The 14,166-nt window shown below is 43.7% G+C and overlaps 1 protein-coding gene across 1 annotated transcript in view; it reads left to right on the plus strand.

The window, feature by feature from the left end:
• The window catches only part of LOC146507178 (putative voltage-dependent N-type calcium channel subunit alpha-1B), a 285,564-nt gene that overhangs the window by 87,010 nt on the left and 184,388 nt on the right, over positions 1 to 14,166 (plus strand). The window contains 3 exon segments of the mRNA XM_085180590.1: positions 4,360 to 4,475; positions 4,618 to 4,704; positions 7,792 to 7,873. Coding sequence (XP_085036716.1) covers positions 4,360 to 4,475; positions 4,618 to 4,704; positions 7,792 to 7,873 — 285 coding nt within the window.

A 14,166-nucleotide genomic window follows, 5' to 3' on the forward strand; every position in this document is an offset into this window, starting at 1 on the left:
CACCTCTCAATTTTAAATACATGTAGACATTCAAGGCTATCAGGAGGGGCTATGCGCTTACCTGCTGCTCTCTGGCAGGTAGCTCCATGCCCTCCTGGGGTTTAAATGCACCTTAGAACACACATGCATCAACACTATATATGAGCGGGCGGAGTCTTCACACACCCCCGTGGAGCGGGGGGGCTAGGAGGAGGAGTTGGCCGTCCGATTGGGGTCTGGAATGTGTGCCCTCCCTGCTGCTGCCGAGTTGGGGCAGTCTGCTTCTCTCCACCCCAGGGAAAAGGGTAACACTACCTGGGTCTGGGTGCCGTTTCCCCCTCCAGGGGCAAGGGTACCTAGACCTGGGGCTTAGAGTACGCTTGGGGAGTGTGATTGTGTGTACAGTGTCTCTTTATGTCTGTCTCCACATTGGGTGAGTGTTGAGTAATTGCATATGAGAGCATGAGGGTGGGAATGGATGTCTGTATCTTTGTGTGCCTGTATGTCTGTATCTATATGTCAGGTTGGGTATCAGACGCCATCTCTCTGGGGGACATCTCAGGTCCTCCAAGGTATGGAGGCCGATCTCCCACCACCACTTCCCCTGCCAGTGGCAGACGCCCTCAGACATCGGTGCGTTGGTAGTTCCTTGGTGTCCGGGGATGGGCGTCCAGGTACACACCGGCTCACTCCTTGGTGGCTGCTTGTCGGGGCCTGGGGCTCACTCGGGCCACTTTTGGGGGTGGGGTGCCCTCAGCCTCTCGGCCTGGGGCTCGGTCACTCTGGCACAGCTGGCTGCCGGCGGAGCTCACGGGCACGTCACTGCAACCCCCCCTGGCTTCTGCTCCGCGGCTGCTGAGTGACCCCTCATCTGGGGCTCTCTTCAGCTCTTTCTGGGATAGTGGCGCGGCTGCCCCTCTGTTGGTCTTCCTTGGTCTCTTGTGTTCTGAGGGCCTCTGGACGTCTGGAGTTTTGATCTCCTCCATACCTGCTTTATGCCCTGGAGGACAGGGCTGTGGCTCCCCACACCCTCTAGCAGATCAGTACATGAAGGAACCTTTTAAATACAAGCGCGCTCATGCTCACAGGTGTACACACGGTTGCTCACACACACAAACTACACCCTTTTTGGCTCCTACCTCAAAGCACACTGTGCGCTGTCGATCTTACGTGCTGCACAATAATGTTTAATATTTAGTATTTACTGTTATATTCCCATAGATCATCGTGATGTTGTTTATTATATTGCTCTCTTTTTCTTCTGCTTGTTTTCTCTTTTTTCTTTCTCAACAGGTGATCCAGGTGATTGATATATGTATTTTTTGTCTGCTTATTTTGTTGTTTTTTGTCCTTTATCCCCGTCCCTCTTCTCCGCTGTTTTTCTTTCCCTCTTTCTTTCTCCCCTTTCTTTTCCCCAGTCAAGTCTGTCCCGTATTTAGCAAGTGAAAATAAAATAAAATAAACAATAAAAGGTGAATCAAATAGACCATTACGGCAAGGCTGGGATGGTCCATTTGGTAAAGTAAATCCGTTGGGCACCTTTCTTCGCCTTTAGACAATAATTCTGATGGCAAAAGAGCCAAACGGGACAGGCAAAAAAAGAGAAGAAAATAAAGTTAAGGCTCGAATGTGGTAACTGACATCTGGATTGTCAGTGGACTGAAAGAGGTACGGCAGCTTAGGTGCTTATATTTCAACGGCTGCACTGGACTCAAACTCTACAATCTGACTTATGTGAAATGCAGAAGAGTCATCATCGACAGCAAGTACTCTACGAATAGTACCATGTTGCACTAGAAACTCAAATGCCTCTTTGTCTTTCTCTCTATCTGAAACACCACTAACAATGATGGCATTAGGTACTTTAATTGCATACTTCTCGACAAAATCCATTTTCACAGTATGTGAGTTGTCTGATTAAAGGTCAAAGAGGATTCCAATGTTGTCACACAACACTCTAGGCTCCTGGCTGGCTCGGCACTTTTTATTTATGTAGCACTGGTGGTGTAATACTGGTAGTGGGCATGTAAGACCTGTTAGCACTACTTCTTGCCTTCTTTGTATGTAGTATAGGCAGTATAGTTACCTTTAACAACAATATCAGAACAGAAGGGAAATATGGGCCAGATCAGACAGGTTCTAGATTCGTAGGAGCCAACAGTGTCTGACAAAAACGCTCTAAATGACAAAGTCCTGCCTCCACACCATTTATCCACATATTAATTAAACTTATGTTTTGTTTACATGCTTTGTATCAGTATTTATTATATTTAATTGCTTTTTATCAATATTTATTCCCATTGTGAAATGAGTATTTTAATCAAAAGAATATCAATATTTATGCTTTTAATCCCGTTTTTAACACTGGGTGTGTTAAATACATTTATTTTACAATTTTACAAACAGCTAATTACAACTACCTACCTACTACAACTCCACTCTTCCAGGAAAGAAAAGAAAACACTAAACTGTAGAGTGAATTAAAAAAACAGACATGGTGCAACAGTTCTCTGAACTCTGACGAAATTAAGGACGTTAGTCTGAGGAGGTGCGTTGACAGCTAATAATTGCTCTTTCAACACTTTGAGGGGCCTTCGCACATTATGTGCAAACACTAAATACTACACACTAAAATCGTGATACTCCTCCTTCGCCTTGCAATCAGCACACAGCAGGAAAGGCAGACCTTCATCCCAGTCTTTCTCAGAGTCAAGGCAGTATTATGCAACCTCTCTAGTGCACCTTGTGGTTGGGGATGCTATGGGCTAGAGAGGACATACACACTACATAAAGATTGTATGCCTGCCTGAACACTTTTGATTTAAAATTTCCCTACGTTACCTCTTTGCTGCCTCCTGTGTGTCTCGATGAGAAGGTGTAGGTCTACCAGTGATGATAATCCTTATTGATGTTTTCTTATCAGTTATTTTGTTAAGACAAATAAAATCCATTTGCTCTAGAGCTACTTAAATTTACACACAGTCATAAATGCATTTTACAGTTCACAGACAGCTGTTTTTAGTTCCAGATGCGAGTAAAACAGTTTTGAGTGATGCTATCATCAGTGTCTTTCTGCTTTTTTCCATGACATTAAGAATTCTCTCCTTTTCCTTCTTCTTTCTCCTTCATATGCTTCTTTTTTCTTTTAATGTGAGTATGCTGACTGTACAAAAAATGAATTGACAGCCACCCTACTTGACAGGTAGCACAGTGGCCCAGAGCCCTGTACCCCGTTTCTTGTCATTAGTTTGACCTTTAGCACCCACTAAAAACATTGCTGCAAACCAAACGTACCCACTCCCCACTGGTACTCCTTACAGCAGGAGTCTGCAAGAAAGAACAAAATGCATACCTCAAAAACTACTCAGCAGGTGGTTGAGAAACACCACAAAGGTGACTTGACCTCCAGTCTTCCTAGAATCCAATAAGACCTGTCTAGTCCAACAAACTCAAATAATCCACTGCCATTGTTGCAAATAAATCTTTTGTCTTGAAACAGGACAACAGAAAACTAACATTTACTGTGTAAGAGGTTTTCCAGCTGCTTGTGGTCAAAGAATTTGGCAATAATTTCTTGCTATCATCAGTCACCAGCAGTATTTCAGTATTTAAGGACTGGCTGGAAACTTCAGTTCCATGTAAAATTTAAAGTGGCTTTTTTAAACCCCCATCATCAGTCTAGTTGTGGTATGCTACTATCATCAGCTATACTACACACTGGTGGCGCCAGTGTCCGGCAGCCTCGCCTCTATCAGTGCGCCCCAGGGTGGCTGTGGCTACAATGTAGCTTGCCATCACCAGTGTGTGAATGGGTGGATGACTGGATATGTAAAGCGCTTTGGGGTCCTTAGGGACTAGTAAAGCGCTATATAAATAAAGGCCATTTACCATACTATCACAAACACAAACAAATATATTTTTGTTCACAGTGCAGGGTATTTAATGGAACCCATTCCATCTGAAAGCACGAGTATGTCCAATGTGCATGTTATTTTTAGCTTATCTTTTTTCTGTCTTGGCCCATGAGGAGAAGATGAAGTCATTGGTTTTAAATTGCAAATATTTTCTAAAAGTGGCCAAGTCAAACATCATCAGATGTTGATGTTGACTTAAGATAATCTCATTTCAATTAGTAAAAGAAAGAACAGTGTGTTTTACCGTTGTGACAGATAGTATTTCGTTGTCTCAGTATAAGACCATTTTTCAGTATAGTGTGAGGATTAGACAGGGACTTTGCCTCACCTGCTGGAAGACAGCCGGCTGTGTACCCATCAACAGCTGAATGCTCCAGGGTCTATGTTGGCTTGTCAGTTTTAATAACTTTTCTTTTTGTGTGTGTGTGTGTGTGTGTGTGTGCATGTATTTGTGGTTTTTTTTTAGGGAATTTGCAAAGGAGAGAGAGCGTGTGGAGAAGAGGCAAGAATTCTTGAAGCTTCGCCGACAACAGCAAATAGAGAGAGAGTTAACTGGGTACCTGGAGTGGATCTGCAAAGCGGGTCAGAAACACAATCATATCTTTACACTGCAGGTGTAAATTTAGTTATGACCGATTTTTACCGTTAGATTTAAATAACAGCTTTGCTTTACTTGATGTTAGCACTATTATGACATAATTGTTTATCATAATTTGTGTTGCAGAAGAAGTGATGCTCGCTGAGGAAGACAAGAACGCAGAAGAGAAATCTTTGGATGGAGCATGGTACAAACGAAAACACAACAACTCTGGTGAGGACTGGTATCTTGAGAATCAGTTTTCAACATTGAAAACATTTACATTTAGAACAACATGCAGGTTTTAAAAAATTTATGTTTATTACAGCTTTGTGTGTGGCTATGTGGCTGTGCATACATGTGCATGTTTGTCTGTTTACATCTGTACTCATAGACCAGACTAGCTCTCATCTGCAACTCACCCAGGATTACAGTTAACCTTTATTATGGTTATAAAGGTGGAAGGCCAATGAGATCAGAATGCAGGAGAGAGAAGGAGGCTCACTGAAGTTAGCATTGTAATATGAGTGCCCTTCATGCAGCTGTGACTCACTTTTCTGTCATTTGAATACCGTCCTGTTTTTCACTCTTCCTTTTTAAGAAATTCTCAATAGCAAACTTGAACTATGTTATTTTACAGAACGCCAACAGCAGCAGAGCAAATTTGGGTGTTATGTCAGCAGAATGGAAAATATTTGTACAACCTAAATTCTTATTTCTTTTATGATAAATATTGCATAAACCAAACTGGAGGCCTCTGTTTTTTTTCCTCTTAAGTTTTATATGTATGGTAAGGCTGCCTCCTTGGTTTAGTTATGGTTGTTTTCCTTTTCACTTACCATATCTTCCGCACTATAAGGCACACTTAAAATCCTTTAATTTTCTCAATGAAGACATTTCACCTCTCATCCGAGAGGCTTCTTCAGTTCTTCTTGGATGAGAGGTGAAACATCTTCAAGCAACTTAAAGAAGTCCAGACACTATTCTTTCTAAGCTCCTTAGACTACAATGACCTGGATGACTGAGAACCTTCACAGACAACACAGCTTAGCATTCACTGTGTTTATGTTAGTATAATATAAACACAGTGAAGCTGGAGGAATTCAAACTTTTTTCCACTCAATAAAAGTTGAGGGTTCCCGATGGTTAGGAACAAATGCAATGGCATGGCAGGATGCTATAAACGGCCCAAACTTCAGTCAGATATCAGGAGAACAACTGAGGTAATCCATCCACAATACGAGGTTAGTCATTAATATACTGCAACAACACAGGAATCGAGCAGCTGCCAGAGAAATCAATATTAATGAATCAATGGTACGGAAGAGGAGGAAGCAAGAAGAATGAGTTGAGTAAAGTTTGACCTATCTGACTCTTTTGTTTCGCTTAATGCGCCTTATAATCCAGTGCACTTTATGTATGAAAACAGACCTGTGCCTTATAATCTGGTGTGCCTTATGGTCCGAATAATACGGTAAATCACTCATGGTCAAACCAGTGTTCCTCTCCGGGTATGGACACCCTTGCCATTGAAAAAATGGCAGCCTGCCTGAAGGTGCAGATACATCTTAGATTCCTGGTCTGGTGACGTACATCTTCTGTGTTAAGCCATCCACTTACCCAGAGGTTGTTTTGTTCTCCTAAGATCTAGATAATGTTTATTGTCATATAGACAGTCTGAAGCAGAAAAAGACAATGCTATTCACCAGACCCTATAACACAGGGGAAACTACACCTAGTCTGTATGGTTTTCCTAAGATACTTAAAAAGGCATAACTGTTTAAGAACTGTTAAAGGTATATACTGTCAGTTCTGTCACCCCAAAAGTTCTGGATTTGGTCCTCAACCCAGAGGGCTCCAAAACACCACATTCCTGAACACAGGAATGGAGAATGTGGGAGACACCATTATGGAGGGAGATGAAACAATTGCCTCTTAGGATGTTATGTCTCTTTTCACTTTGCCTTCCAGTTGCTGAAGCAGTGCACATAGTCTCTAAGAAATTACAGGATTGTGAAGGGTGCGCTTCACAACAGGAACACCCTCAACACCAACCAAATATGTCTGCTCTTGGAACTAAGTTTTAAGTTTACATATTTCACATGCAAGGGACAGACAGAGAGAAACATGGATCCACCATCAGCTTCCCAATTTCACCTGGCTAACTTAACAGTAAAAGTACTGTAAATGAACTAATGGCTCTGTAGTTCTCTATTTTCTCCATATTCATTAGTTCAGTTATAGTACTGTGAAAAACTCTTGAGCCACGCCTCAGTTCTTTATATATTGCTTCAAAAGACGCTCTTGTGGTCTAGAGGAATAGTTCTCCTTTCTAAAGCTCTTTTATACATTTTTTTCTTTGGACGTTGGCTTCTTTCACTCAGACCAGTCCTTGTACCTGATCATTTTCAGACTTTCAAAAATTGTAAATTTTAATATTGTTGCTGACAGTTTTATATATAAATCCAATCAGTACTGAAAATTATTGTCAATGCCTGAAAAGTCAAGCATCAGAAAAAGAGTTAAGATTTGCTATTGACAAACATCATTCATAAATGTGGTTATCCCAGCTGGGCATTTGTCAAAGTCGGGAACATGCATAAAGAATGATCCAGGCAATCTAGGACAGAAGGACCATCGCTCCTAAAGTAAACACTATTGGTAAGTTTTTATTTGTGAGGAGTATTGGAGCAGGTCAGACACAATTTTTTCAAAATAGAGTATTCTTTGGGCTTTCAACCCTCTATGCCAAAAGTGGTCCACCCCAAGGATTGGCTCCACTGGTATACACAACTGCCAAGACAATTGGTGTGAATTATACCATGGAGAAACAAAAAAAATAAAAATTGACTAAGCAGATGGCACAGCACAGAAGAGCAACACTTATGGTGCCTATTTACACCTACAGGCAAGTGGCCATTTGTTTAGTGATCAGTGCAATATACTGGATAGGGAGGAAGTAGGCCCATTACAGGACTATATATAAGGACTATATAGAAATTATTTTTTGTGCAAACCCTTTTGCATTTAATATTATTATGGCTTGTGCTGGATGAAACATTTTTCCCCATTGAAAATGCCGTCTCCAGACAAACAGAATCAACTTTGATTTCCTCCTTTGGATTATTGAGTTCTGTCAAGGCAGAACAGCTGAAAAACTGTGAATATTGCGTGGCATGTGGCAGAGTGCGGAAACCCCCCAAAACAAAACCAGAAGAATATTAATATATTATTAATAATATAATATTAAAGTATATGAGCTGCTTTCTGACTTAGTTCATATTCCTTTTTTATTTTTGTGTTTCCTTGATGTATTTGCAGTGCTAAAACGGACCAGGAAGAGTAAGAATGATCTCATCAATGCAGAGGAAGGGGAGGACCACTTTACTGACATCTCATCTGTTGGTGAGGACAGTGCCTTAGATTTGTGATGGTTCTGTATGTTAAACACACAACATAGCGATTGTCCCCACTGCAAACATTTACATCAGTTAATTGTAACATTAAAACCACTGACAAGTTATGTGATTAATTTTGATTATTTGTTAAACTGCAATATCGTGCTGGAAGACCTAGGGTCTAGGCTTCATATGGCTGTTGCTTTGAAATGTTGGACTTTGTAGGACTTGGTCCCCTCCATAATTGTACCAGCAGGGACATGTTTAGCCACATGGTGTCCTTAAACTGCTTGCTCTCTGGCTGGTGTCCAAAAATGAAGTGGGCTTCATAGATAATTGGGAAATATCCAGCGAAACACTGGACTTTTTTGGGAGAAATTGTGTCCATCCAACTTTATATGGAGCAGCTCTCACTTCTAGAATTCTAGACGAATTTATCAAACACCCCAAAAATGTGACTGTCCAAAGTTTGAGTTTACATTTTACATGCCTCTCTGAAGTTTCGCTCCTCCCTTCTCCTCCAATATCTCATTCCCATAGAGACTGATACTTTTCTTATACTATCAAAAGCCAAATCAAAGAAGAGCAAAAATCAATTCAAGTTTACAAATATGATACCTTCATATTTATCTCTTTATCTTTCAATATAAAGTTCATTCACACAGCTGTTGTTTTGAAATGACACTACAGCTTTGTGAATAAAATAGAATTGAACTGAATTTTGCTGCCTGTAATTGTTTCAGACAGTTTTGCTGTCATGTTCAGGAAACCCTTTTGCTGTAGGCAGCAGTGCCTTCCAGCAGCAGGACAATACTCCCCATCACACAGCACAAACTGCATAGCAAGAGCCAGTGCCTTACTTAGTTGGCCTCCACACTTCCCAGATGATCTCGGGGACGGACCACAGCAAGCCTAATTTTGAGACCCACTGAACCCATAAGGCTAACATATCAGACACTAAAGGAGATAACAATAGACCCTTTCCTTAATAAGTCAGAGATGCTTTGGTAATAAAAAGGGTATCAACCCAAAATTAATTTTAATATTGTTGCTGATAGTTTTATCTATAAACCCAATCAGTACTGAAAACCATTGTCAAGACCTGCAAAATCAAGCATCAGTCAAGCTTGCTTATACTGTCTTAAATCAATACTATGTAATGGATACTTGAAAAGGAGTTAAGATTTGCTATTGACAAACATTATTCAGGAGATGGTGTCATTTTAATTCTGTTAAGCTGATTGCAGAAAAACAGAAAGTGAAATAAGAAAATCATAAGTAGAGGATGAAAAAGATTATACTATTTATCAGGGCTTTCTGTGTCTTTAAAGGGTCTTAAATCTCCATCCATCCATTCACTTCCGCTTATCCTTTTTTAGGGTCGCAGGGGGTGCTAGAGTCTATCCCAGCTGTCATAGGGCGAGAGGTGGGGTACACCCTGGACAGGTCGCCAGTCACAGGGACACACAGGGACAGACAACCAGTCGCACCTATGGGCAATTTAGATTTTTCAATTAACCTATCCCCACAAAGTGCATGTCTTTGGACTGTGGGAGGAAGCCGGAATACCCGGGGAGAACGCAAACACGGGGAGAACATGCAAACTCCACACAGAAAGACCCTGGCCTGATGGTGGAATTGAACTCAGGACCTTCTTGAGGCAACAGTGCTAACCGTGCTGCCCAGGTCTTAAATCTATTACAGGTCTTAAATGGTTTAACTCAAGTCACTGTAGTATCTGGTGCTGCTGTTTTAGCTTAATTTGCACATGTAGATTATGCACTTTGACTGCTTAAAGACTGTGTTTGGTCCGGGGCGGAAAACATACTCTCTGTAAAGGTGTTGATAAGAAGCGGACCGAAACACAGGTCTCTTCAGACAGAAAACAGTGAATTTATCTACAGTGAAAAACAATAGGGAAAATATATACAAGTCCTGGAACTGGACTTGTATATATATATATATGTATATCTCACTCCCCAAGGTGGTGATCTTCAAAATCCCCACACAGTGCTCGCGTCCGTGAACATTGGAATGGCATATATCCAAACTCATATCCAATCTGTGACTCTGCTCCCGTTTCCTAGTAAAGATAAAAACAATAAGTCAGCTAGGCAATGCGTCTTCAAAGCAAGGTTTTTCAAAAGTAAGTCCATGGCTGTACTGACGAGGTAAACTGAAGGATCGAGTGTCAACTGGACCTCAGCCACACTGTTAAATAAGACGCTCCTGATGCCGGTAATCAGCAGCAGCTGGCGGCGGCTGACAAGCAGCAGGTGTGGCTGCCTCCAGCACGAGAACACTTCTGGGTCAAAGGATCACCCGGCGCCCAATACTTCCGGGAGCGTGAGCATCAACATAAAAGCACATTACAGGGAGATAGAACAACAAAATACTACACACGACAACAGAATATGCTTAACTAGACCATTGGGCAGGGTGACCCGCAAGGATCGCCAGCCTAAAACACATGGGCCCCCAGACCCAGGCCCATGACAGTCAAATTCAGAAGGCTATACACTAAAGTAGGAGAGCACCAAACTCTATCCTGATATATACATGATTTGAAACATTACCCTTAATTTTAATTGACAATAATTTATATCAAAAACTAAATCAGACCAAATAAGAGTCAATTTAGGCCTGGCAGGCTATTGGGCTTTTCATAAAAGTAGCATGTTTATGAAAAGAGGTCAGAAGGTCACCCCGGGGGGCGACAGCACAAAAGTTCACAGTTCGGCTGTTCTGGGAGCCGGCCATGTGAAAAGTGGCGACGGAGATGGACCAGACGGTGGCATGGAGGCCACAGGCAACGGAGCTGGACCAGACGGTGGCGTCTTGGACTCTCCAGTGGAGACGAGGAGGGGCTGGCCGGGCTGACCCGAGCCGCCAGCGGAGACGAGGAGCGGCTGGAGAGGTTCCCCTGAACCCCCAGCGGAGACGAGGAGCGGCTGGAGAGGTTCCCCTGAACCCCCAGCGAGAACAGATGCAGAGCCAGCAGGTGCGGAGACTTCTGGCTGAGGGGACACTAACTGTAGCTGCACAGGGCGCGCAGTTGGCTTGGGATGCAACGGCTGGGGCTGTGCAGGGCAAACAGTCTGTCCAAAGTTTGTCAATACCACGCAGTCCTCAGATGGCGGAGAAAGCTCACAAAGGCTTCCAGCTGAGGTTGGCAGTGTCTGAATGGGTTGCTGAGCTATTAACTGGGCTGGTGACTGAGCTAACAACTGAACTAGAGACTGAGCTGGTGACAAAACAGGGAACTGGGCTAATGACTGCGCTATGGACAGAAGTGCAAGTTGTAGTGGTGGTTGCAGTGATGGTGGATCAGCAGGTAGTTGAACTTGTGACTGAGCAGGTGTCTGACTCTTGGCTGCTCTCCTCCGGGGAACAGGAACGGGTGCTAGGCCTGGCCGAACACCAGCCATCCCCACCCGAGGAACAGATACGGTGCAGGGACGAGCTGGGCTCTGGCTGCCTTTGTCCTGGGGGCCGGTGTAGGTGCAGGAGCTAGCTGGACCTCTGCCGCTCCCACCCGAGGAACTGAGACAGGTGCAGGAGTTGGCAGGGTCACAGCTGACCTCACCCGGGGAACCGGAACAGGCGCGGGCAACGGTTGGGTGTCCATCAACCCCACCCGAGGAACAGGTATGGGTGCCGGGATGAACGGAGCCTCTGCCAGGCTGGGGACAGAAGCAGGGACCAGCTGGACCTCAGCCACCCTCACCCGAGGAACTGATACGGGTGCAAGGGAAAGCTGGGCCCGTGCTGCCCTGGGAACAGGTACTGGAGTTTGAGAGCTGACCTCAGGAGCAGTAACAGACACTGGGAAAACCAAGTTAGTGGAGCCAAACACAGTTTCAGCAAACAGAGACTTATGGCGGGCTGGTTTTAGCAACTCTGCTGTACTAAAGTTATCCATGTCATAATTAGCAGCCTTTAAAGGTTGGAAGACACAGTTCATTTTCCAGGAGGTCCCCTCCGGTTTCAGCAGGAACAGGAACCTCAGGACTGTTTGTTTTAATATTTAGTTCACAGGTATGGAACTCAAAAATAGTCTTTTGCTTTTCTAAGGTGAGTTTATCAATCTGTGTGTTACTTACTGCTGACCTGGGAGGAGCAAAGGAAAAACAGTCATTCTCAAACATGGGCGTGAGGGTAGGTAATGCAGGCTCTGGATTAACTGACCCAGAATAACTAGACACCGAGTTAACGGCCTCTGGCATGATGCACACAGAGGTTACAGTGTCAGAATTATTTAATTCAGCCTGAACAGCAGTCTCTTGGGGGACAACAAACTCCGTCTCGTGCTTAATAGGTGCAGAGATGAACTTAGAAATGTTATGAGGCTTGCAAACAGTCATTTTCAAACTTACTATTCCTCTCCAATGAGTTACAGACATGAAAAACTGCGGACTCAGGAACAGAATATTGTCCAATTCGGTCAGGCTCGGAAGTGGCTTGGAAGAAACAGTCAGACTCACTCACCACTGGAGTTTGCTCAGTAACTTTAGGGTGGCTACGGCGTGAACGTAGTTTTTCCCTGGGAATTGTGCTGTGAGTTGCTGGGGCTGTAGACGCAGGCACCTCTAAGACGTCAGCTGACTGAGCCGATGACGGGCCGAGCTGCGTCGAAGAGACAGGGAGCTTGTGCAGCTCCGAGCGTGGAAGTCCCAGGAAGAGCGCAAAGGACTGCAGCGGAGATAGGCTGCTTGTTGGAGGCACGAAATCTCTCCTCGGCTGCCGAGTAACCCTCTTCTTTGTGCGGGACGTGGACGGCGATTGGTGAACTGGAAGTTGAGAAGGCCGGAGGAATTGTGGCAGGCGATAGGCTGAATCCTCCAACTCTTATCACCGGTGGACGAGGTGGAGAAAAGGCAGTAGTGTTTGCAGTTTGGAGGCTGCGCGACCCACCTAGAACCAGTTGAGTCCCATAAAAGGCAGACTCGCGCTCCCGGGCGTGCCGAGCTTCCTGCCTTCTCCTCTCGTTAGGAAAGGCGGAGTCTGCACGCTGCCGATTCCATAGGGAGTTTGCTGGGTCCATGACTGGTCGCGTCGTACTGTCATAAACTGGCTGCGTGGAGGCAGATGAGGACCTAAACGCAAAACTCACGGAGACAAAAAGCTGAACTCAAAATCACTGCTTTATTGCAGGCTTCACAAAGAAACAGAACTAAACTGGGAACGCTAACTGAGGACCGAGGGAACACAGAAAGGCACACAGGTTCGGGGAGGAGACAGTCACGACACTGAACTGAGGGAGACATGCACATAAATACACAGAGGGTTAACGAGGGAAGTGGGAGCACACGGGGAACACAGCTGACACAGATAATCATAACGAGACACGGCAGGAGTAACACAACACTGATGGAAGACTGTCAAAGTAAATCAGGAAGTACACAGAGGTGCAGACAGGAGGAGAGAGAGAGACAGGAGAGCATAGGCATAGCGGGCTGGGGAAACATGGAATAAAACACAAGGAGGGGAGACGAGGGCTCACAGATACAGAGGGGCACACAGGGAGTAAAAGTCACAAGGGGAAATCAAATAAGGAACAACTTAACAGAGCAACCCAGGAACCATGGCCTTAATAAAGAACAAAATACAAAAATACATGAAAACTAAGAATGCTGGGCCAACATGGCCTAGGATCATGACAGGTCGGGTTTAAAATAGAACAGGAAATGATTATCCCACTAGTCTTCCTGTGCCAGTAATGAAATTCTAATGGAACCATTTTTCTCCTTTCCTTTTTTGTCCAGTCCCACTTGACATTTGGGCTTAATTTAAGTTACTGAAAGTTTAATATAGTAGAGGCTAAATAGGAACAAGAAAGAATGAAAAAAAACCCCAGAAGAAAACCGTGAATCAATATATGAACATTACCTGATGCTGCTGAAAGTTACAGAGGTTTTATTAGAGACAGAGCTAAGCGCTTTGCAATTTGGCATAATTTGTAAAAAATTTTAATTTCTTTGTTATTGAACAGCATAAATCATGCTTTCTCGTTGGAAGTCATTTTTGAACAAACAAGAAACAGTGGCCGACAGCACTGTGCACAACAGTAAATTGGTGCGTAATAAGCCTGGAAGCACAATAAGTAAGTGAATAATGCAGAAAATACAATTTTTTGATGGTAAATTGGCCTGTGAGTACACTGAGAGTGAGATCGGTGGAGGAAGTAAAAGCAAAAGTAAGAGGGAATTCATGACAATGTTTATCAAACGTAAATCGTAGTTTTGATCTTCTTTTGCTACTTAGTAAAATTTGGTTGGAGAGTGACAAAACCTGCAAC

This window comes from Neolamprologus multifasciatus, chromosome 12 (assembly GCF_963576455.1).
Source record: "Neolamprologus multifasciatus chromosome 12, fNeoMul1.2, whole genome shotgun sequence".
NCBI classification, from domain to species: Eukaryota; Metazoa; Chordata; class Actinopteri; order Cichliformes; family Cichlidae; genus Neolamprologus; species Neolamprologus multifasciatus.